This window comes from Anolis carolinensis, chromosome 4 (genome assembly GCF_035594765.1).
Source record: "Anolis carolinensis isolate JA03-04 chromosome 4, rAnoCar3.1.pri, whole genome shotgun sequence".
NCBI lineage: Eukaryota > Metazoa > Chordata > Lepidosauria > Squamata > Dactyloidae > Anolis > Anolis carolinensis.
This window is the reverse complement of record NC_085844.1, coordinates 202,783,677-202,809,903: the sequence shown is the minus strand read 5'-3', so window position 1 is coordinate 202,809,903 and position 26,227 is coordinate 202,783,677. Positions and strand designations below refer to the sequence as shown.

Here is a 26,227-nt window from a genome sequence, read left to right as displayed (position 1 = left end):
AAATCCTGCTGTCTAGTCCCAAGATTTGACTTCCCACCATGTGCATGGCAAAGTGTGGAAGAGAACGGCCATGACTGCACTTTTAAGTTCAGTTTAGTTCCTGCCAGTTTCTGCACTCCATATTTTTCATTTTACATTGGTTCTTTTCCTTCCTTGTCTAATATTATTGCCTTAAGTCAACAATTATCAATTTTGTTTGTCCCACAGCAAATCATGTATTTCAGTCACAGTTGTTTTTCTTCATCATGTGGCATTTCAAATGCAAAATTGCTTTGATCTCAGAATGATAATTACAGTGACTGCAAATAGTATAAAAACAATGAAAACACAAATAAGTGTGCTTCCATTCTGTTTGTAAAAAGCAAGAACACACAAACTTTTTCCCTATAGGGTTTTAGAACCATGAGTGGTGAGATAGGATTAAGATTGAATTAAATGATAATATGTAAATCCACTGGCAGTTCTGTCCTCAATCAACCAGATTTTGAGATGGGATAGAAATAATGCACCCGTGGAATGGACACGTAATACTAAATAGAAAAGCAAAGGGAAAGACTGGGAGTGCTTCCTAGCTAGTTAAAGGAAAATTTCAACCATGTTTCTCAGTGTATCTTCTCCCATTGGTAGGTTTTGAAAGGAATTTACTGTTACCCTGGGACATTATCCTGTGAGAGGGGAATGTAAATAATAATAAGTAAATAATAAAATAAAATGATATGTGGGTAGCAGGAGATTGTGAACAAAGTGAAGATAAGAACGTGGTGGGGCAGGACCTCTAGAAGAGACCTGTTTCTTAATTCTAGAAAGTTTTCACAGGGCAAGTTGTCTTCATGGCTTTTTATGTCGATACCATCACCTTACCTAGAACTAGGTAAGTCACACTTATGTAATCATGTAATCATGCAAATCATGCACAGTCACACTTATGTAATCATGCAAATGCTCCACCCCCAATCATAGACCAGGAGCAACAGGAACATCCTTGGGAGAGTAATGGGCTCTCGGATGTATCTCAATGGATTGTCATTGATGAATGCACTGGGGATGTTGAGGAGGAGGACAACACTTTACACCTACATGATTCACTTCAACAGGAACACTCTTCAGGGGACATACACACTGTCTTGCACAAAAGGGACCCTGTCAATCCTCAAAGGAAACAGGTCTTGGTAGTAGGTGACTCCCTCCTTAGAGGAACGGAAGCCATCATTTCCAGACCGGATGGGATGGCTCGAGAAACATGCTGCCTCCCGGGGGCAAAAATACACCATATCACTCAGAGGCTCAGCAGGCTCCTAAAGCCCCATCACCCTCCCCACCTTATGTTGATTCATGTAGGTACCAATGACACCGCTAGGCATACTTTTCAAAAGATCACAAATGATTTTCGAGCTCTGGGAACAAAGCTAAAACTGTATAATGTACATGTGATCTTTTCATCCCTCCTCCCCGTTGTAGGACATGGCTCTACAAGGGCCGGAAAAATAGTACAGGTCAATAACTGGCTCAGAAAATGGTGTCAAGAGGAGCATTTTGGCTTCCTTGACCATGGTCTACTCTTCCAAGAGGATGGACTACTGGCAAGCGATGGGGTGCATCTCACACAAGTAGGAAAACATCTTTTTGCGCACAGACTCACAAACCTCATCAGGCGCACTTTAAACTAAATCCACTGGGGGAGGGGAACAACAGCCTGGCGAACACTATATTACCCACGACCACAGGGAACCGCCGTAAGGCTAAACGGAGGGCTGCACAAACACAGCAAGGACCAAGTACAGAGAGCACAATAATCCCAAATAAACGGTTCGAGGGGAGGTCACAGGGGCTTACATGTCTTTACACTAATGCTCAGAGCATGGGAAATAAGCAAGACGAACTCCAACTCCTAGCACAGCACCACACATACGATGTCATAGGCATCACTGAAACCTGGTGGGATGACTCCCATCACTGGAATTTAACCATTGAGGGCTATAACCTCTTTCACATAAATAGAACAAAGGGGAGAGGAGGGGGAGTAGCTTTATATGTCAAAAACAGTTACGTTGCAGAAGAAATGCAAGACTGTAATCCGGGAAACCAGCTTGAAAGCATCTGGATAAGAATCAAGGGAACCGGGACTCAAAAAGATCTTGTCGTGGGTGTCTACTACAGACCTCCGAGTCAGGATGAAGGACTTGATGAAGCCTTCTGTCAACAGCTGACCAAACAGGCACAAAGAAGAGATATAGTAGTCATGGGCGATTTCAATTATCCCGATATCTGCTGGAAAACAAACTCAGCCAAGAGTACAAAGTCCAACAAATTCCTCACTTGCCTTGCAGATAATTTTATGGTCCAGAAGGTAGAAGAGGCAACAAGGGGATCAGCAACTCTTGATCTAATCTTAACAAATGTGGAAGACCTGATCAATACAGTTGAAGTGGTTGGATCCTTAGGGGCAAGTGACCATGTGCTCCTGCAGTTTGCAATACAAAGGAATGCTGAAACTAAGACAAGTCAAACACGCATTCTGGACTTTAAGAGAGCTGACTTCCAAAAAATGAAGGAATTACTGAGCGGCATTCCATGGACGCCGATATTAAAAAACAAGGGAGTTAAGGATGGATGGGAGTTTTTCAAAAGTGAAATACTCAAGGCGCAAATGCAAACAGTGCCAACAAAGAAGAAAAATAAGACAAGTGCAAAGAAGCCAGAATGGATGTCCAAAGAACTTCTAACTGAGCTAAAGCTCAAAAGTGACATGCACAAGAAGTGGAAAAGGGGAGAAATCACCAAAGAAGAATTCAAACGTATAGCCAACTCCTGTAGGGAAAAGGTTCGCAAGGCTAAAGCGCAAAATGAGCTCAGGCTTGCCAGGGACATAAAAAACAACAAAAAAGGTTTTTTTGCTTATGTTGGTAGAAAAAGGAAGAAAAAGGAGGCGATAGGGCCACTGCAAGGAGTAGATGGGGTGATGGTGACAGGGGATAGGGAAAAGGCAGAACTGCTTAATGCCTTCTTTGCCTCGGTCTTCTCACAAAAAGAAAGCCATCTTCAACCTCAGCAACATGGAATGGACGAAGGATTGGGGGAAATCCAACCCCAAATAGGGAAACAAGTTGTCCAGGAACACCTGGCCACTCTAAACGAATTCAAGTCCCCAGGGCCAGATCAGCTACATCCAAGAGTATTGAAGGAACTAGCGGAAGTTATTTCAGAACCACTGGCAATCATCTTCGAGAGTTCTTGGAGAACGGGAGAAGTCCCAGCAGATTGGAGGAGGGCGAATGTGGTCCCTATCTTCAAGAAGGGAAAAAAGAACGACCCAAACAATTACCGTCCGGTCAGCCTCACATCAATACCAGGCAAGATTCTGGAAAAGATCATTAAGGAAGTGGTCTGCAAACACTTAGAAACAAATGCGGTCATTGCTAATAGTCAACACGGATTTACCAAAAACAAGTCATGCCAGACTAATCTGATCTCTTTTTTCGATAGAGTTACGAGTTGGGTCGATACAGGGAATGCCGTGGATGTAGCATATCTAGATTTCAGTAAGGCCTTCGACAAAGTCCCCCACGACCTTCTGGCAAACAAACTAGTAAAATGTGGGCTAGACAAAACTACGGTTAGGTGGATCTGTAATTGGCTAAGTGAACGACCCCAAAGGGTGCTCACCAATGCATCGTCTTCATCATGGAAAGAAGTGACAAGTGGAGTGCCGCAGGGCTCCGTCCTGGGCCCAGTTCTGTTCAACATCTTTATTAACGACTTAGACGAAGGGTTAGAAGGCACGATCATCAAGTTTGCAGATGACACCAAACTCGGAGGGATAGCTAACACTCCAGAAGACAGGAGCAGAATTCAAAACGATCTTGACAGACTAGAGAGATGGGCCGAAACTAACAAAATGAAGTTCAACAGGGACAAATGCAAGATACTTCACTTCGGCAGAAAAAATGGAAATCAAAGTTACAGAATGGGGGACGCCTGGCTTGACAGCAGTGTGTGCGAAAAAGATCTTGGAGTCCTCGTGGACAACAAGTTAAACATGAGCCTACAATGTGATGCGGCAGCTAAAAAAGCCAATGGGATTTTGGCCTGCATCAATAGGGGAATAACGTCTAGATCCAGGGAAGTCATGCTCCCCCTCTATTCTGCCTTGGTCAGACCACACCTGGAATACTGTGTCCAGTTTTGGGCACCGCAGATGAAGGGAGATGCTGACAAGCTGGAAAGCGTCCAGAGGAGGGCAACTAAAATGATTAAGGGTCTGGAGAACAAGCCCTATGAGGAGAGGCTTAAAGAGCTGGGCATGTTTAGCCTGCAGAAGAGAAGGCTGAGAGGAGACATGATAGCCATGTACAAATATGTGAGGGGAAGTCATAGGGAGGAGGGAGCAAGCTTATTTTCTGCTGCCCTGCAGACTAGGACACGGAACAATGGCTTCAAACTACAGGAAAGGAGATTCCACCTGAACATCAGGAAGAACTTCCTCACTGTGAGGGCTGTTCGGCAGTGGAACTCTCTCCCCCGGGCCGTGGTGGAGGCTCCTTCTTTGGAGGCTTTTAAGCAGAGGCTGGATGGCCATCTGTCGGGGGTGCTTTGAATGTGATTTCCTGCTTCTTAGCGGGGGGTTGGACTAGATGGCCCTTGAGGTCTCTTCCAACTCTACTATTCTATGATTCTATGATTCTATGATTCTAGATTTATCAGGAAGGAAGGTTTCCTTATTCTTCCAAAGAGGTAGCAGTCTAGGCCAGGGGTCCTCAAACTATGGCCCATGGGCCAGATACGATTCGCCAAGGTCTTTTGCCTGGCCCTTGTCACTGCTGGCACAGCTGCCATTCATGTCCTACATTCACCACCTACATGCCTACACAAGTCCCTGTGTCTTCCCCATGCCACCCCCACACTCTCACACACCACTGCCACAAACCCCCGTGCTACCCCCATACCACCCACACACACTCGTGCACCACTGCATTAGATGCCCAGGCCATCCCCACACCACCCCTACACACTGGTACACCACTGCCTATGCTGCCCCACAAGCACCCACACATGCCCATCATTGTGGAAGAAAGGAAGAAGAGTGGGAGGGAGGAAAGAAGGATAGAAGTGAGGGAGGGAAGAAAGAAAGAAAGGAAGGTAGGTAGGTAAGAAAAAGAGTGAAAGAAGAATAGTGAGAAAGGGAGAAATAAAGGTAGGTAAGAAACAGAGGGAAGGAGTTCAGCAATTAGAAAGTGTGGCCTAATGGTTTGAAACTCAGACTGTGGCTCTAAACCCATTGGGTGACTTTAGCCAAGTCACACTATCTCAGCCTCGGATGAAGACAAAGTAAAATCCCCTTTGAATAAATCTGTGAAATCATTTTGGAGTGAACATGTATTTTAGGCACATTTCTGCAATTAGTTCTGTATTTATTCCAGAGTCATTATCATATATCTTGAGACATTACACTGACTCATATCTACTTTTTATACATAGTGTAAGAAATTCAGATTCATCAAGGTTGAGCATACTATGAGGAGTTCATGAGACCTCTGAAAGAAGGGAATCAACCAGTGGTTCGCTAGTTGAGTAATTCAGACCCAGTGCCATGTTCTACACTGGGAAAACTGGTCCACCCTATCCTAACTCTAACCTCTTACGTCAAATAGCTTTGTCCAGCAGTGCTGTGCAAGGACCACTCTCCAAGCAAGGAATGCAAGATCTAATTTATTGTGCTTTGAGATCCTTGATGAAAGGCGTGACATGACTGCAAAACATTTCATCATGTTAAAAAGCCCGGGTTATAAAGCCCCCAGTGGCCTCTGGCAGGTGTTTCATGTGACGGGCTCAGACACTTGCCTTCCTGCCTCTCTGAAGAAAGAAATATTCACATCTTGCATAGTGTCCCGTGACAATTGCCTTAATTAAAACACCATAGGATGTCAGCAAGCATGATGTTGCCGAGTGACAGGAATTCCGACATGGAGATTGAACAGAGCAAGGGGTGACAACTCAAGAGAGAAGGGGAGGGTGACTTGAATCATAGATGCACCCCCTTTTTTCCCCCTCCAAATCCCCATGGCAATTTATGAGGATAAGGACAACCATTTTAATATGCAGGAGCAGTCATGATTTCCTATGTACTTAGTTTAGGAGTTTTCTTTGCAACTCATATGTTCATTTTCAGAGATATGTGTTTGTAAAAACAGGTGTCCAGTCCAAGAATTCTCGCTGAGAAGGCACAGGGAGGGAGTCAGATTCCAGATTAGAGCTGGGATTAAGTTCTTTGTTTCTGGTTGCTTTCCATTCTTTTGGAAATCACCAAATCGAAATCCCACCTCTTTCACCACCCCATGATTTGTAACCCTTGGGCCATTGCAACATTCCTTTCAAGTGTTATAATCAGATTTCCTAAGGGGAAAAGGGATCAGTAGAGAACTAGGAAGGGAGTAAAGAAAGCCATGAACATACTCAAAAGCAACCATCATCAGAAGCCATCTAGGGGTTTCATGTGGGAACACAAACACAAGAAACAGAATGCCACACAATGATTTGTATGGAGAATTATGCACAAATACACACGTATGCATGCACATACAAATTTATGCATGGGTTTAGAAAAAGGTCCAAGTTACTAATGATATTAGCAATGTGAGTTTTAGCGTGCCTAATAATTTAGAAGGTTCTTCAATACACTACTTTTAATCTTTAAAACAAATCTAATGGTGATGCCTTTACTGGGACAACCAATACGTCAAAATTCACGATGTTGGCTTTTAAGGATTCACGGACTTCTTCATTAGTCAAAGATGATAAAATAGCATGTGAGAAAGCAAATAACAATGCACATAGATGAAAAGTCTGCTCCACCCTCATCCTCATGGTGAATGGGAAGAACAACAAAACAATAGAAGTTTGGTTTTCCCATGTGAGGCAGCAAAGTAACCTCCCCCCAAATCTTATTTCATGTTATTATTTCTATTGCATGACACCATGTGCATCCTACTGCCAGTTTGCCTCCCACCATATAATTCTCTCATCCATAGCTATTGGTAATGAAGGTCCACATAGTTAAAGCAATGGTATTCCCTGTAGTAACCTATGGATGCGAGAACTGGACCATAAGGAAGGCTGAGCAAAGGAGGACACTTTTGAACTATGGGGTTTTGATGAAAAATTCTGAGAGTGCCTTGGACTGCAAGAAGATTCAACCATTCCATACTCCAGGAAATAATATCTGACTGCTCACTGGAGGGAAGGATATTAGAAGCAAAGATGAAATACTTTGGCCACATAATGAGAAAACAGGAAAGCTTGGAGAAGACAATGATGCTGGGGAATGGAAGGAAAGGGGAAGAGGGGCCGACCAAGGGCGAAATGGATGGATCTTATCCTTGAAGTAACTGTCTTGATCTTGAGGGAGCTGGGGGTTACCACAGCCAACAGGGAAGTCTGACGTGGGCTGGTCCATAAGGTCACGAAGAGTCGGAAGCAACTGAATGAATAAACAACAATAGTTATTAATGAATGAAACCTATCAATAGCTCCCATTCCCAGAACCCACCTTTTTTGCTGGGTCGCTTCCACTTCTTTGTCAGCATGCCAGCAATAAAATGACACCAGGAAGTGGGATTCTCCTCTTCTCCCCCTCCCTCGCTCCCTCCCTCACCATTCCAAAACTGTCATTTTTTCATTTATTTTATATTTTCACATTATATTTGACTTTTTGTTTTACAAACTACAATTGTAAAATTTCCCTAAATTAAAAAATTAAAATTATGGAACAGCAATAGTGCAGGAATGTGGGGTATGTGGAAATATGATTGTGAGATCAAGAATTGGCGAATCAGCACAACTGCATAATGCAAAAGTGGTGCGCTATCAAAGATGGTCAGCTGGTATGTCTCCACTATCAATGATAGTGTGTGTGTAGTGGAATTGCTGGTTTGTGCAATAAAGATCTTAGATTCAATCAACACGCCTATAGTAGCAGAAAAGACAAAGAAAAAGGGAGAAATATGGTCATTTAGACTGAGTAATAGTGCTCTGAAACATATACAGTAGAGTCTCACTTATCCAACACTCGCTTATCCAACGTTCTGGATTATCCAACACATTTTTGTAGTCAATGTTTTCAATATATCATGATATTTTGGTGCTAAATTCATAAATACAGTCATTACTACATAGCATTACTGCCTATTGAACTACTTTTTCTGTCAAATTTGTTGTATAACATGATGTTTCGGTGCTTAATTTGTAAAATCATAACGTAATTTGATGTTTAATAGGCTTTTCCTTAATCCCTCCTTATTATCTAACATATTCGCTTATCCAACGTTCTGCCGGCCCGTTTATGTTGAATAAGTGAGACTCTACTGTAGCAGTAATGGATCAGTTGGAAGGCAAGAGAGCGTAGTGGAGGGCCAACTTCAGGTGCTCTTTCCATCCCATTCAGGAACTGGCTACCAAAGAAAATATCTTTTTGATAGCTTTTTAAAAGAAAGGTTTGTCTCCTATCTAAATTATTGACATTTTGATTATGCTGATAATGTGATTTTCTGGCCTTCAGATTGTAGGAACAGAGGCAGCAGCATCTTGTATTTATATGTGATAGTCTTTTTGTAAATCACATTGGGAATATAGTTAAAGAGCAGGGCCGGCCGGAGATATTTTTTAATGTGAAGCGGGGGTGCTGAAAAGCGCCCCCGCCACCGGCCCCGCCTCCCGCGCCCTGGCCCCGCCCAGCGTGCCCTGGCCCCGCCTCCCACGCTGCGTGGGAGGCGGGGCCAGGGCGAATAGTGAGGGGGCGGGGCCAGAGTTGGCCCCGCCCCCCGCCCAGCGTGCCCTGGCCCCGCCTCCCACGCAGCATGGGAGGCGGGGCCAGGGCACGCTGGGTGGGGGGGCGGCGCCAGAGTTGGCCCCGCCTCCCACGCTACTCCCGCTTGCCCGTCTGGCCTTTTCTAGCAGGCCAGACTGCAGCGGAGGTCCCTCCAGGCTGCAATTGCGGCCTGGAGGGACCTCCGCTGCAGTCTGGCCTGCTAGAAAAGGCCAGACGGGCGAGCGGGAGTAGCGTGGGAGGCGGGGCCAACTCTGCCCCCCCCCCGCCCAGCGTGCCTTGGCCCCGCCTCCCACGCAACGTGGGAGGCGGGGCCAGGGCACGCTGGGCGGGGGGCGGGGGCCAACTCTGGCCCCGCCCCCCTCACTATTCGCCCTGGCCCCGCCTCCCACGCAGCGTGGGAGGCGGGGCCAGGGCACGCTGGGCGGGGCCAGGAGGCGGGGCCGGTGGCGGGGGCGCTTTTCAGCATCCCCGCTTCACATTAAAAAATATCTCTGGCCTCCCGCCCAGCCTGATGGCGCCCCCCCGGGCCTGCGCCCGAGGCGGCGGCGTCAGGTGCCTCTATAGTGGGGCCGGCCCTGTTAAAGAGCAATACAAAAATACATATAACAAATAAGGGAGAAAGGAAAGCAAATGGATATCAAAGAACTTTAAAAAAATGAAATGGAGCCAGCTACAGACTAAGACAAGCTCTGATGCTAAAAAAATACACAAAGGTATTCCAAAAGGGTCCATTATAACTGTGCAACCAACTGTTGCATAAGTTACTAACATACAGCAAATCATTCAGAAAACATAGGAAATTTTGTTTTTTCAAACTAGGTAAAACAAAACAGAGAAAAGGGTATTTTTTTTTAAAAAAAAGCTATGTTGTTTAAATGAAAGCCCAATTGTACCTTAAGTTTTTCAGCTCTTGAGGATGAATATGTGGAACTTCTGACAAATGATGATAAAGCAGTGTATTTTAAAACTGATTGAAGGCAGAAACGTATACAGTGTCTTTAAGAACTTATAGAGCATTCAGTTGACAACACTTAACATTTAAACACCAGATTAATAACATAACATGGAAAAGATTATGTCTAGTAAATGCAATATGAATTGCCAGTACAAAGCCAAAGTAGCTGAGTTGAGACTCCAGTTGTGGATATTGATGCATAAGGTGTATTAGATCTAAGGACCATAACTAATTTAAATTTGTTATAAAGAGGTGATTTAATAGATGAAGATTCAGAAAATCAATCAAATGATGACACAGATTGCAAATAGTGTTTCCAGACCCTAGTTTCTCAGTCTATTACAATAATCCATATAAATAAATTCAAAGTCGGCACTTGTAATTCAAGTATCTCAGAAGATTCTGATGGCACTGAAACTTAAACTACAAAAGGAAGTAAATTATTTTTTAAAAAGGCAATAAACCAAAGTAGAAGAACATATAAAAATTGGTTAATCCAACAGAAGATATATAGCTTGTGCTTATCACACTATATAGGGCTATTTTTGGACCTAAGACATAAGAACAAAGCAGTTCTAAATAAATGGTTAGTGCCTTATTGGATACATACGCAGGTGCAATGTCATGCCTTCCCTTCGTAATATATGTTATGTCTTCATTTTCTTTTTATGGTTGTTATGGAGGGAAGGCATCCAGACTCCCTGACTGTGCAACCTCCTACCCTACCTTGAGCAATCTCCAGTAGTCATATAGTAGCCAAGGAAGGACATGAAGGATCTAGCCATGTTTCTGCAGCTGACACATGAAGGAGGCGGCATTATCCAGAAACTTCTAGGAATCCAGATGGATGGTATTATTTTAGTGGGTTCATCTGTAGAAACACAGCTGGACACTGCATTGTCAGCCCCCCTGCTGCCACGGCCACTAAATAGTCGTGGGGAGCACATCCCAAAAGCAGGGAAGTTGGTTGTATATGCAGGAAGGGGGAGGAAAGTGAAGTGCTAACAAGAGCCAGGTAAAGTACTATGGCTGTTGTTTCTGGGAGATCTCTATGACTGTCCCATCCCACTACAGTTACTTCCCAGTAGTATCCATCAGTGCACTATGTTTGGCACATTCCTTCTGGCTTCTCTGCAAAAGCCTGTTTGACATCTTTGTGTGTTCCTGTTTGTAATAGGTTGCAATGAATCATTGTTGTCATTATACTGTTTATGCAAATCATCCTAATATGAATGCTACATGATTCTCAATGCAATGGGAAATACTATGCAAAAGAAGAATCAATGATGGATTTATAGATCGAATATTTATCCCGCCTTTCTCCCAAAATGGGATCAGTATTGCCCCAAAACTGTATGACTTCTCTCCCCACCATTCTTGTCCTAATTTGCACAAATTATCTTAAAAGTTAATTTTCCTTTGTTTCCTTCTTCTGTAGTAGTATAGCCAGACCATTAAAAATCTTGTGGTCATTTTTCTGTCCTTCCAGAAAGAGTGAGAATGATTTGTCATTGCTGATTAGTGCTATGATTTTGTAGACTGGCAAGATAGACGTGTAAAAGTTCCAAAAGATATTCCTGTTTACAGAAACCATAAAGCAAAATATTTTACTGAAGAGACTCATTTTTCTTATTTCTTTTTTTTAAAAAAAAATGAAAATAAATAAATAATGCATACTATAATAAGAAATTCTAAATACACATCATTCTTCTAGGAATTGTGTAAAAGAAGAGCTCAAGAAGCTTTTTGTTGGCCAGGTATATGTGCTAAGCTCAAAGACTTGGTACAGTCACATTGTCAAACACAAAACCCAGACAGAATCAATGTTGCTTTATAAAATTCCAAAAGTGCCAACTACTCTCAATCAAAATAGAGTGTAGAAACCTGAAAAAGTGACTGAGCAACATATGTCCCCAAGATAATATTTGGTTCAGAGCAATGATGCAGCTGTCTGCAGGAAGAACAGAAGAGATGTGTGAAGTATTAAAAGTCTTGAGCTGGTGATAGATGAAACAGCTGAGGAAGCAGACATACCTATATCAAATATAAGACAAGTAAGATTCTCAAGACAGAACAAATGCAACAGATGTAGCCCAAAGTGCCAGTGAGATTTCAGAGAAGCTTTTGGCATCAGGATGCCTGTGAGTGTTAATATATCAAGAGGCAGAATGACAAGAAAAAAATCTTAGATATTGATAAATATTGGTTTCTTTTTTTCTTTTTTTTACAAAAAAAAGTGTACTGCTAGTAGAAAACAAAAATGTTCATCAAAGGAACTCTAGAGATGCTGGCAGAGAACTAAAAGCTAAGATGGTCGTCCTTCAGAGAATAGGGTGGAGAGTTGTGCCTGATGTTTAAATTTTTAAAGCCCACAAAATGCTTGCTAATCATGCCATTAACTCAACATGTAGTAAAGCAATAAAAGAACAGATTGTATACCTGCCTTCTGCCTGCATTCTAGTATTGCCATAGTGCCCAGATTCCAAATATACAACCTAATGTTGGCCTTGGTTCTGGGTTTTCTTGTTTTGTTTTGTTTTAACAGAACACAAATGACTAGGAACACAAGACAAAATGTGCAGGCAGTGTTTGGGAGAGAACAGGCCCACACTTCTGCTTTTCATTGTCAAATCCACAGTGTGGAAAATCATTTTGAGGATTCCGAGGTAGCTATGTTGGTCATGCGACAAAATGCAAAGGAATCCACAAAAGATCAACACCTTTATTCGTCAAGTGAAATAGATCAAGAGAAGCTACTTTACCACTACTAATGAAGTTTAAATTTCACTGTCCTTTGTCACAGTCCCCACATGGCCAAAAAGGGGGGAAGGGTCTCTGCTTGTATTGAGATTCCTCCAATCACCTGAACAATAACAGAAACAATATCTGATAAAAAATATAAATAGTCCTGTGACTTTAGCATCTTTTTTTTCCTTTTGTCTGATGAAGAAATCAACAGAACTTCAAAACTTTGCATGATATATTTTATGCATTTAATTGGGCAATAAAGTATCACTTTTTGTGATTTTGTTGCATCTGGCTCTTTTCCAGGTCATATTATGGCTACATTACTTTTAACTGGCGAACACTGGGTTGCACAGTTCTTAGACATTGGATCAGAATGTTATTCCTTCAAACCAGTGATTTAACATCATTTGATTTGGATACTGTCAAGATATTTAAATGAGAAATCCTGCTCACTTGTCCCAAAGTTAAAATGCTGATGTAATAACCCCCCCCCCCAAAAAGAAAAGAAATATTTTATTAAACATATTTTTTGCTTAACTTTGTTTTAAATTCTTATAGGCTACCTAGAGTCCCATGTTAAGAGAAAAGTGTGATATAAATTAGTCAATTTGTATTTAATGAGCATAAATATCAGTGTTTTGAGATTACTCCCTGAAATTCATGTGTTTCCTTCTGACCTGGAAAGTAAAGCCCTGGGAGTAAAATAAAATAAAATTTAAATAGGGGGTTTATTACCCGATATATTCATGTATAGATCTAGAAATGTTAGTCAGAAAAGAAACTCAGAAAACCTGGGTTGACTTATCGATGGCTCAATGTAAGTACTGTACATTTTGCATGTTGACTCTGAGTTAAGTCATGAAAGTCAAAAGCTTCGTCAATACGGAAGAACCTAAAAGACCCTCTTACTCTCACCACCATAGTATCACTTCTGGCATTTTGAAATGTCTGGATGGGAAACTAACTGTGGCAGCCAAGGGTGGCTAGACCCCTGAGACAATGATGGTGCTTTCTCCTCTCCATGGAATAGCCCTCATTTTTTCCATATTAAAATCCATAATTTTGGCCCCAAAACCTGCCTGCAACTTTGAGATGAAGTCAGCTTATACACAAGCAAATATGGTAGCTTCAAATGTAGAGAGGAACTGAGTTCTCACTGTATCAACAGTATTTGGCGTGAAAGTGGCCTTTGTTCCAAGACACACTGATTCCTTTCAGCTTCTGACTCTCCAGCTGCTGGGAGCTAGGCAGTGTTTTGACGGACAGAGCAAATGCAACGCAGACAGTTGTTTTAATTCTCAGGCAGTTGCCGACATCACTCACAAGGGCCAGAAGAAATGAAGAAAAAAGAATTTGGATTCTTTGCTTTAGAACTACTTTTGGCTGGCAGTGGCGAAAGAGAACTGATTGGTGAGTGTAACAGATACAACAATTTGTGCTTCCTCAGAAAGGAACTGAACTGGAGCAGGAATCCGAAATTTCTTCTCAGAGCTACTGGAGCATGAAGAGCTTTTTTTGGAAGAGGATGGACATAAAACCTTATTTTTCTTTTCACTTCAATCTTATCCCCAGGGGCTCTTTCCCCTGCCAGTTCTCCCCACCTCCTCTCCCCGCTTTTCCTTTTTATTGTAGCTGATAGTTCAAGAAATACCACAACCAAAAAAATCTTCTGTTTTAGAAATGCCTATAACTTCTTTATTTCATCCTTACATAACTTCATTTTTCCTTATGTAATCTTGAGACATTTGAACAAACTTGTAAAATTAAATTCAAGGACAACTGTCTTTCGTGTCTCTTTGTTAGTTTAGTCTGAAAAACATGGGACTAATCCATTCCTCTTCAACTTGAGGGCCATACAAAAAGATAGGTGACATGATTTCTTTATGGAAATATGATGTCTGAAAATCAGGAAACTGACAGGATGGAAAACCAGTGAGAGAAACATTATAGTATAGTATAGTATAGTATAGTATAGTATAGTATAGTATAGTATAGTAATAATTCTCCTTAATGCAGATTTAGCTTAACCTGAGATCTGGATGGGGCTCAAGCCTACCAACCAGGCATGTAGCAGGGGGGGGGGCTTGAGGGGCTTTAGCCCTCCCCCCAATTCTCAGGGTGGACCGCGAGAAGGCCTTACTGCTACGTGGCATGGTGGCATCCTTGTCCGCGCCTGTGCCCTCAGCGCACTCTCTTTCCTTTTCGGTGCCCCTGGTTTCAGCCTTCGGTGCTGGGAGAGGAAGGGGAGTGCGCCTACAGCCCAGGCACCAAAGAGGATGTTGCCACACCACAGGCCATTCGCTAGGGTAGATCCTCTGTCACTCAGACTCAGCCCCACCCCCCACCCGAATCAAAATCCTGGCTATGGGCCTGCTACCAACCATAAAAATCTCAGAGCTGGCTCAGTCAGATCACTATGGATAATATCTGAGGTGGACCTTGCCAGGCATTACTTGCTGCATTGTATCTGTAACGTAGAACTTTTTGATATTTTCTGCTGTATGAATTGCCTAATAAAATTGGGCTATTTGATCTTTGCATTAACAATGGTTCTCAATCTGCGGGTGCCCAGGTGTTTTGGCCTACAACTCCCAGAAATTCCAGCCAGTTTACCAGGTGTTAGGATTTTTGGAAGCTGAAAGCCAAAACACCTGGGGACCCACAGGTTGAGAACCACAGCCTTATGCAGTTTCACAACCTCTGAGGATGCCTGCCATAAATGGGGGCAAAGCATCAGGAGAGAATGCTTCTGGAACATGAGCCAGGAAAACTCAGTGATTCTGGCCATGAAAGCCTTCAATAACACATTGACCTATGGTTAGCTTATCGCTGTTGTGTCTTAAACAATAGTGTCATGGAACCCAGTTACAGGGCTTTGGTAATTCAGCCCTGTAACTGGGAGTCATAACATAAACAATCCCAGGAGCACCTGGCAGAAGAAGATAGAATATGCCTGGGAACTTGGGGACGAAAGTATAAACAATTATAATTGGTCTAGTGTGTGAAAATGGTAGTAATGTGATATTGGGGGTGGGACTTGATGATGATATTTACGTGTGGTGTTACGTAGCATCAAAAGTTATAAAAATAGTTGTATGTAAACATTGGGTCATTCCTGACTTTTCCAAAGTCATGTGTTCTTCAATAAAGATTGGATTTGAGAGCAGCCATCTCTGATCTGCGTTCAGACTGATCCTTTGAAGTGAGCAGGACAATTAAGTCAGGAATCCAGTTCTCACCCTCCTGCAAATTTGCAGTGAAGTGATAATGAGCAGGGAAGGAGATCAAAGCCATGACGGAGCAAAGGGGCCTCCGCTGGGAGCTCTGCCGTTGGCAGAAGAGACATTGCAAGCCATAGCTTCCTCTACGGGGTACCCCAAGCCGGACGGCGTGACCCAGAGGATTCCCAGAGGGGGAAGAGGCGTTCCGGCGGCGGCAGAAACCAGTTGGGGATCTGGAGGAAGCATGCCGGAGACAGTGGCCCTGCGGTTATCCATCCTGGAAACTCACTTATCCAGGCTGTCGGATACCGTGGGGAGAATAGTGCCAATATTGGAAGAGAATCTCCAAAAAGAGCCCATCCGATATGGCGCCGAGAGAGAGCCAAGCAAAGGAGGCGATTGGAGCCAGAGGGGACAGCGAGCTTCAACGCAGAGTCCCGCGGCGGCAAGGGACGAGGGAGACGAGGAATACTGGCAGGAGCTGGAGTTCCGAGTCAGAATGGCGCGCGAAGTGGAGCGCCAGCGAGCTCTGGGAACTCTGAGGCCGCCATCTCCAACAGAGCTCCCAACCCCCCGAATGGGCGTCGGGGTGGAAAGGCCACTGGGGCCAGGGATCGGGTCCAGTGGATTTGCAGACGAAGGCGGAGAGGAGCGGGGGATCCAGGAAGAGGAGGAGGATGTGCCGTACGACGAGGAAAGGCGAGATGAGGGGGCTACAGCGAGGCCAGTATGCGGATGGGCGGAAGGGCCGACAGCGGCGGCAGACTTTCGGGAGCCGCGCAGAATGACCACCGGAGTGGGGCGCGGCGTGTTCCAAGGAGCCGCCCGAGGAAACCTGATGCAACCCTTCCCCATGCCTCCCAGACAGCATCAACGGGCCGCAGAATGGATGCCAAGAAGAGAAGATCTCAAACTGGAATACGGAGGGGAATCAGATGAACTGAACTTTTTTCTAATTAGCATCAGAGGATACATGGAAGACAATGCACACACATTCCCCTCCGAAGCAAGCAGAGTTCGAGCCATCGGCAACACACTAAAGCGAGGAGCAGCCAGCTGGTACGTGCAACTCCATGCCAGACACGACCCATGCCTGAGGTCAGTGCCCCGCTTCCTCGCCGCACTGGAAAACCGATTCAGAGACCGGCTAGAGCAATTGAGGGCTCGAGACCAGCTGAAAGGAATAAAGCAGAGGGACAAAACAGTGCCCGAGTACGCAGAGGAATTCCTACACCTCGCGGAAAGGGTACCAGAGTGGTCTGAAGTGACCAAAGTGGAGTTATTTAAAGAGGGACTACGCCCCGAGATTTTCAGCTGGGCAGCGCACAGAGATGATCCCGAAACGCTCCAGGGATGGATTCAACTAGCGGGGCGCGTTGAATCCACCCTGGCCCAAGTAAAGCGCTTCAGGAGCAGCGGCGGCCAGCAAAGACCGGTGGCGAGAGGTCGAGGAGAAACGAGGAAGCAGGAAAGACCTGGAGGGAGGCCGGGGATTCCCTCCAGAGGAGACGACAACAAACCTAAACCGGGATGCTTTGTATGTGGGAAGACGGGCCATCGAGCAGCAGAATGCTGGGCACGGAAGGGGGAGCCGCCAAAACCCTCAAAGCCCAAGCCAGCAACCGGGAGGCGTGCGGAGGAGGAGGTGCAAGCCCCAGAATCTTCAGAAAAATTGGTGAGTCGGGACAAACGCATGATAGTAGTGCCAATCTGCCTCTCGGGGCTAGAGAATCGGGCCACCTGCAAGGCATTTGTGGATTGTGGTTGTTCCAGGAATATTATAACTCCAGAGTTAGCAGGAGCGTTGAAATGCCAGCAGATGGCGCTTGACTCCCCAATTGCATTTTCGCAGCTAGACGGATCAGTTGCTACTGGGGAAGTATCTACAAAGGAAATACGGGAGGTCCCATGTAAAATAGGCAAATGGGAAGGAAGAATATCCTTTGTGATAGCCCCTATTGCCACATACCACGTAATATTAGGGATACCATGGCTCGAACAGGCAAATCCCGAAGTAGATTGGAGAGGAAAGAGCCTAGCATTTAAAGAACAGCAGACGCAATGGGAGATAAGCAAGATTGCAGAAGAGGAGGACGAGGGAGATGAAGAAGGTGAAATAGACCCACTGCTATTGCCACCTGAATACAGAGACTTTGTGGACGTGTTCAATCAGAAAGAGGCAAGTAAATTACCTCCCAAAAGGAATATAGAAGTAGAAATTGAAATAACCCCCGGAGCAAACTTACCAAAACCAAAAGTGTATCCCATGTCTGTGCAGGAGAAGGAGGAATTGAGGAAATACATTGATAAAAACCTGGCACGGGGCTTCATTAAGCCATCCAATTCTCCTCTCGGGGCCCCAGTGTTATTCAGGAGAAAGAAAGACAACTCCCTAAGATTGTGCATTGATTATCGAAATTTGAATGCAATTACTAAGGACAATAAATACCCTATGCCCTTAGTAAAGGATTTAATTACCGTATTGAAAAAAGGGAGCATATTTACTAAACTTGATTTAATTGAAGCATATCATAAATTAAGGATCAAACCGGAAGATACTTGGAAAACTGCATTTTCCTGCGCATTCGGCCATTTTGAATATAAAATTTTACCTTTCGGTTTAAAAAATGGAGGCGGGTGCTTTATGCAGCTTATAAACGAAATACTGCACCCATTGTTGTACAGAGGGGTATTCATATTTCTTGATGATATCTTGATTGTGACTGAAGATAAGGAAAAGCACGTGAAATTGGTCCGGGAAGTTTTGCAGAGACTAAGAGAAGCAAAGCTGTACGCAAAACTGTCCAAATGTGAATTTAATAAAACTCAAATTGACTTTCTGGGGTATCGGATATCTCCAGAAGGGTTAGCTATGGATCCAGCTAAAGTATCAGATGTAAAAGAATGGGGAGTGCCTCAAACAAGGAGGCAATTGCAATCGTTTCTGGGGTTTGCAAATTTTTATAGATCCTTCATAAAAGGCTTCGCGCAAATAACTGCACCCCTTACTGAACTTTTAAAAACAAAAGGGAAAGGAGAGACAGCAAAAGTAAAAGCTCCTGGCGCCAAACTAAGTTGGACGCCAGAATGCCAAAAGGCATTTGAAACCCTAAAAGAATGCTTCACAGAAGGACCCATTCTAAAACACCCCGATATCAGGAGCCCTTTCATAATCCATTGCGATGCCTCAGACTGTGCGTATGGGGCAGTACTATTGCAAAAGGATCAAAATGGGAACTTAAAACCCTGTGGATATTTGTCCCGGAAGTTCAGCGAAACTGAAAAATGTTGGCCGATATGGGAAAAAGAGGCACTAGCCATATTAAAAGCCTTAGAATGCTGGCGACACTTTCTCGAAGGAAGCGGAATCCCATTTGAAATTTGGTCTGACCATAAGAACCTCCAGTATTTAAAGTCCCCTCGAAAATTGTCCCCCAAACAGATTAGATGGGCACAATACTTCAGCAGGTTCGATTTCCAATTAAAGTTTTTTCAGGGGAAGCAGAATGTCTTGGCAGATGCTCTTTCACGCATGCCTCAACACGAAGGAATACCCACAGCAAAAGAGGGAACAATATTCTCTGACAAACAATGGGGTTTAGCTGTCAGAACAAGAGCACAAACCCAAAAGGAGAACACTGCTATGGTTGAACTCGACGGAAAAGATAATTGGGGAAACGAGCTGAAACAGTCTTATGAAGGAGACCAGTGGATCGCATCCAATGCAGAACAGGGGGAGCAGAAGGGGGGATTTTGGTTTGTGAACAAGAAACTGTATATCCCAGCAACATTAAGGATCAAGATTTTGCATCGTTTTCACAACAACCAGAGCGCTGGTCATACAGGAATTACAAAAACAACAAAAGCAATAGCAAAACATTGCTGGTGGCCAGGGATGAGGAAGGACATAAAAAATTATGTTGTTCAATGTGATGATTGTGCCAGAAATAAATCGAGAGGAGGGAAGCCAATGGGATTATTACAAACAGTAGCAGAACCTACCAGACCTTGGGAATGTGTAGCTATGGACTTTGTGGGGGAACTACCGGTTAGCAAAGGACATCGTTATATTTGGACAGTATTGGACCTGTTTTCTAAACAGGCCCACTTTATAGCACTGACGAAACTACCATCAGCCGAGAAACTAGCTGAATTGTACATAAACCACATTTACAAACTGCATGGATGTCCCAGTAGAGTGGTCAGTGACAGAGGAGTACAATTCACAGCAAAATTTTGGGAAAAATTCCTGGAAATGCTAGGAGCAGAAAGGAGTTTAAGTTCTGCTTTTCACCCCATGACAAATGGGGCGGTAGAACGTACTCAGCAAACACTTGGGCAGTTCCTTCGAATGTACTCTAACATGAGACAAAATGACTGGTCTCGGTGGTTGGCTTTTGCAGAACTAGCTTTTAATTCGACTATACATTCAGCAACAAATAAAACCCCCTTTGAAGTAGTTTACGGGTATGAACTACAGCCTCTGCCCCAGCTGCCGAGATGGACAGAGAGTGAGGGAACAGAGGCAGGGAAATGGAAAGCGCAAATGATGGAATGCTGGAGTCAAGTGACTGCATCCTTAAAAGAAGCACATAAAAAGTATAAAGTATTCGCAGACAGAAAGAGGGTGGAAGGTGATAAATTGGAGAAAGGAGATTTAGTGTGGCTAAGTACCCAAAACATCAAACTGGGGCTACCTTCGAAAAAATTGGGCCCTAAATATATTGGACCATTTAGAATACAGGATGTTATCAACGAGGTGACTTTCCAGTTGGCATTGCCAAAAAGCTTAGGGAAAATACACCCTGTATTCCATCGTAGCTTACTGAAAAAATATATGGGTACTTTGGACAAAATGGACACATAGAATTATTGTTTTGTTTCAGGCTTGTGAGGAAAGAAGAACCGAAGAGGAGGACGAAGAAAAGGAGGGCACCATGTCATGGAACCCAGTTACAGGGCTTTGGTAATTCAGCCCTGTAACTGGGAGTCATAACATAAACAATCCCAGGAGCACCTGGCAGAAGAAGATAGAATATGCCTGGGAACTTGGGGACGAAAGTATAAACAATTATAATTGGTCTAGTGTGTGAAAATGGTAGTAATGTGATATTGGGGGTGGGACTTGATGATGATATTTACGTGTGGTGTTACGTAGCATCAAAAGTTATAAAAATAGTTGTATGTAAACATTGGGTCATTCCTGACTTTTCCAAAGTCATGTGTTCTTCAATAAAGATTGGATTTGAGAGCAGCCATCTCTGATCTGCGTTCAGACTGATCCTTTGAAGTGAGCAGGACACAATAGTGTTGTATCCTTGGTAGTAACCTTTGAACTGGGGTGTTAAACCTTGCTTCTAGAACCTGCTTGATCTTGGGGAAAGGCAAGTTGCTTTGTACATTTAAAATTTATCAAAATACTAGCTGTGCCCGGCCACGCGTTGCTGTGGCGAAGTATGGTGGTATGGGAAATAAAGTATTGAGGAATTGGTGGTAGTTAAGGGAAAGGGTAAACGTTTTCCCCTGACGTTAAGTCCAGTCATGTCTGATTCTGGAGGTTGGTGCTCATCTCCATTTCTAAGCCGAAGAGCCGTCGTTGTCCGTAGACTCCTCCAAGGTCATGTGGGATGACTGCATGGAGCGGCGTTACCTTCCCACCGGAGCAGTACCTATTGATGCACTCACATTTACATGTTTTTGAACTTCTGGGTTGGCAGAAGCTGGGGCTAACAGTGGGGGCTCTGTCAGTTCCCCCAATTCAAACCTGCGGCCTTTCGGTCCAGAAGTTCAGCAGCTCAGCGCTTTAACATGCTGTGCCATCAGGGGACATTATTTCCTAAAGGTTGTGAATATGCAATATTTCTGATTGTTTTGTTTTTTTTTTTGTCTGTTGGAGGCAAGTATGAATGCTGCAATTAGGAAAAATGATTAGGATGTAATGGCCTTGCAGATTTAAAGCCTAGCTGTTTCCTCCCTGAGTGATTTGTTTGTTGGGAGGTGTTAGCTGGCCCTGATTGTTTCCTGTCTGGAATTACCTTGTTTTCAGAGTGGTGTTGTTTGCGATATTTTATATGCTTCTACTGTCTGTGGCCCTGAGAAAACAGAGGATTGGCCAGACTTTGATGATGGGAATCCTTTGTTGGGAGGTGTTAGCTGGCCCTGATTGTTTTCTGTGTGGAATTCCCCTATTTTCAGAGTGTTGTTCTTTATTTAGTGTTCTGATTTTAGAGATTGTATTGTTCTGTTTTATTATACCACATTAATTTTTATATATTCTGATTTTAGTGTTTTTGAATACTTGGAGATTGTATTCATTTTCACGGTTGACCGCAACACAATAATAATAATAATAATAATAATAATAATAATAATAATAATAATAAGGATAGTAATGATAGTAATAATAATGACTTTGGTAATACATAGTGCTTCACTGCCTTCTCAGCTTCCTTTCTGGAAGAATCCTTTCTTGGGAGGTGTTAGCTGGCCCTGATTGTTTCCTTTGTGGAATTTCCAATTTCCTTGCTTTATTTACTTTCTTTATTTCTTTATTTCTTTATTACTGTCCTGGTTTTAGAGATTATATTGTTCTGCATTATTCTATCCTAGAAATTATTTCATATCAAAGTAGAATCTCACTTATCCAACATTCGCTTATACAATGTTCTGGATTATCCAACACAGTCTGCCTTTTCATAATCAATGTTTTTGTAGTCAGTGTTTCAAATTCATTGTGATATTTTACTGGTAAATTTGTAAATACAGTACAGTAGAGTCTCACTTATCCAACATAAGTGGGCTGGCAAAATGTTGGATAACCGAATATGTTGGATAATAAGGAGGCGTTAAGGAAAAGCCTATTAAATATCAAATTAGGTTATGATTTTACAAATGAAACACCAAAACATCATGTTAGACAACAAATTTGGCAGAAAAAGTAGTTCAATACGCAGTAATGCTATGTAGTAATTACTGTATTTATGAATTTAGCACCAAAATATCACGATATATTGAAAACATTGACTACAAAAATGCATTGGATAATCCAGAACGTTGGATAAGCGGGTGTTGGATAAGTGAGACTCTACTGTAATTACTACATAGCATTACTGCGCGTGGAACTACCTTTTCTGTCAAATTTGTTGTATAATATGATGTTTTGGTGCTTAATTTGTATAACGATTACCTAATTTGATGTTTAATCAGCTTTTCCTGAATCCCTTCTTATTATCCAATATATTTACTTATCCTGCCGGCCTGTTTATGTTGGATAAGTGAGAGTCTACTGTATATTTCTAATCTTATATTATCTGCTCAGAACTGGATTATATGAGGCCCTTTCTTCACAGTTGTATAAAATGCACACTGAAGTGGATTATATGGCAGTGTGGAGTCAAGATAATCCAGTGCAAAGCAGATAATATAAGATTATAAATGGGTTATATAGCTGTGTGGAAGGGCCTTGAGTCTACACTGCCATATAATCCAGTGCAAATTAGATAATCTGTGGAAGAAGTCTAAGTGAGGCCTAAATCTGCCTGTCCCCTAACTGAAACCTGGCTGTGCCTTGGTTGCTAGGCAACGAAGTGGGCAGAGATTAGCCCTCTAAACTGGCAGCAATTGGATAAAAACAATTATTGCTCTCCCTCTAATTAGGACTTTATTTTTCTTTTCTTTTTGTTGTATCAACCTAGAGGTGTGGATGATGGGTTGTGTTGTCAAATTTCGAGGTTGGGGGGCCTGTAGTTTTGTTGTTTTGTCCACTGCCCTGATGCCATCACTCTTTTATATATATAGATTATGCCATTTGGCTTTTCCTACTAGTCCTTGCTGCTATCCTAGATGCCTCCCTACACATGATACTTGGTTTTGATGCTCCAAATCCTGCATTTAGTCAGAAAAATGGAAATTCGGCTTGTAGTGGTTATTTCACTCCTTCTTTGCAGGTTGAGGAAGAAGATACTCTGTATGATATGAGTCTCAACTAGCTTCCTTTATAGTAGTTAAAGATGAGCAGCCTTCAAACCCTTGCAAGTTGTATAATAAAACACACAGTAATAACTTCAGCATAGTGTAGAAGCACAGTAACCTCTCCCAATCAGAACTATATGGATTTGCACAGAAAAGTGCAGCATAGCAATTAAGAAAACAATGGGGAGTTGCTCCTTGGGAAATACAGTGTGTTTCAGTCTGAGTCTCCAGTTTATATCAGAAGAAATGATAGTAGTTAATTAGACTATCAGGAAATCATATCGTGTTTTATTAGTTCAAGTGCAATATAAATTAGGTGTAATTTAAGCTAAGGTGGCATCACATGTTTAAGGGTATATGAAATGTATATATTTATGTATATATAACATATATACAACTCAGTTCCTCTGTTCTCACTGTGAAACATACATAACTCTTCACATGTATATAAAATGCAAGGATACCAGACACCTGCACATTTGTCTCCTTCATATTCTCCATTGTACACTCCAAGGGTGCATACGCCCTATAAAAATAATGCAGTTTGACACCACTTTAACAACCACGGCTCAATGCTATGGAATCTTGGAATTTGTAGTTTTGTAAGGCCCCAGCACTCTTTGACAGAGAAGGCTAAAGATTTTGAAAAGCTACAACTCCCATGTTTCAATAGCATTGAACTATGGCAATTAAAGTGGTGAAATACTGCATTAATTCTGTAGTGTAAATACACCCTAAATATATTAGTTTTTCAGCTACTGCAATAGACTATACTCTGTCTAGCTATGTTCTCCAACAAATTTGGGGGCTTTTAGAAGGAGATGTTCTGAATTGCCTATCTGGTGGCAGTGCAATTGCACACAGGTGGCTCCATTTAACCATAATCTTACTTCTGGAGGCGTAGATTGCACTAGAACTTTCTTAGATATGTCATAACAAATGAGATGAATACTAGCAAGTGCCAATTTGTTCTAGTTGACTTAATACTTGTGCCACAATAAAAAATTTGCACAGTGTTGAGTATGAGCTGTGTGTCAAGTGCCAATTAAATCAATTTCCAGGCTGTAACACAACACAATGTAGAAATGTCAAAGGCTGTGTTTGATTGCTTATGTAAGGCATTGTTTTTGTTGTGTTACACATGTCATGCTTTGCTGTTGCAGATCTAAAATAGGCTGTCTGTGAACCATACATAACAAATTGAGACTTGGCCTCAGAAACACCTTCTCTTTTCCAGCATCCTCTCCTTTCAACCTATTCCTGCCATAAAGGAAATGTCAGAGACCACCCTTAATTGTACTAAAGATTAAACAGGATTCCCTTTTTAAAAAGATATTGTTTAAATGTGGTATCAGTTATTGAGTTAAGACATATCCTATTTATTCTGTGGCATAATACCCACATGCCGCTTATAGGTGCCAGCATGGGTAGATCCCCTACAGAAAGATGATATATCAGGAGTGCACAGAATTTGCTTCAAAGCTGATTTCTAACTTGATAACTATTGCTAAAAGGAACCCACTGTTCCACTTACCCTATGTTTGCACATTTGTGCTTCACTTTCCCCCATCATTGTAGTTACAGCTGTGGGGGATGGAGACAAACTATTTGTCTTTCTTTCCAGGAATGTTGCGAGTCTTCATTAAAATGTGTGCACATGCTTACTACAGAAAATTCAGCTATGCACAGCTTGCTTTCTTGATTTGCTGTGCAAACAAAATGTTGAATTTTGTACTAAATGCTTACTTTATTCCCTGTGTTTTCCTAGGTATCCCAGGTTCCTGTTGAATCCTGTGAGCAGTACACAACCTGCGGAGAATGTCTAAGCTCAGGAGACCCTCACTGTGGTTGGTGTGCTCTTCACCACACGTAAGTTCAGCATTAATGGGTGATTATTATCCTACAACCAAACCAAATACCGATTAATTCATACCATATGCAGTATTATTATTATTCAACAAAATCCTAAAACTCTACATTCCTATAGGGATTATATAACTTCATAAGATGAATATAATTAGGCTGCTAGATAAGACTCCTCCATTTTATAGAGAACACATTAATGCAGAAGTGGAAGGTAATATCACTAGGAGTGCAACTTCTGGCCAGTTAATCTAGCATGTGTACACTTTTAAAAATTATAACAAGGTTTATAAATACCCTCTAAGCAGAACGGTCTCCACATTTGCAACATAATGATCTTTTTCTCCCCAATGGGGTTGGTATTTTGTGATGTGACTGCAGAATTAGACCAACTAAGTAATTGGGAAGAGGGGATCTTGTGCGTGTTTTGCAATTAACTGAATGTGTTCATAAGACACTGTATTACATTAAACTCCAGATACAGGTACAATTCCCTCTAAACTATTTGCCTTAGCTGAATGTAGCTTCAATGTTATTGCACTGCATTCCCCATATATCTTGTTTTCCTCACACCACAAAACAAGCTACCAGACACCTGCCAAGAATCCTTCCTCGGCATCAGTCACTTCCTGTAAGCTGTAACCTAAT

At 42.6% G+C, this 26,227-nt stretch overlaps 1 protein-coding gene across 3 annotated transcripts in view; it reads left to right on the top strand.

The window, feature by feature from the left end:
* Positions 1 to 26,227, top strand: part of plxna2 (plexin A2) — a 555,589-nt gene that overhangs the window by 291,780 nt on the left and 237,582 nt on the right. For all 3 annotated transcript variants that reach the window (XM_008116576.3, XM_062978633.1, XM_062978634.1), the window contains one exon: positions 25,485 to 25,585. In XM_008116576.3, the coding sequence (XP_008114783.1) occupies positions 25,485 to 25,585 (101 nt within the window). The remainder of the gene's footprint in view (positions 1 to 25,484; positions 25,586 to 26,227) is intronic.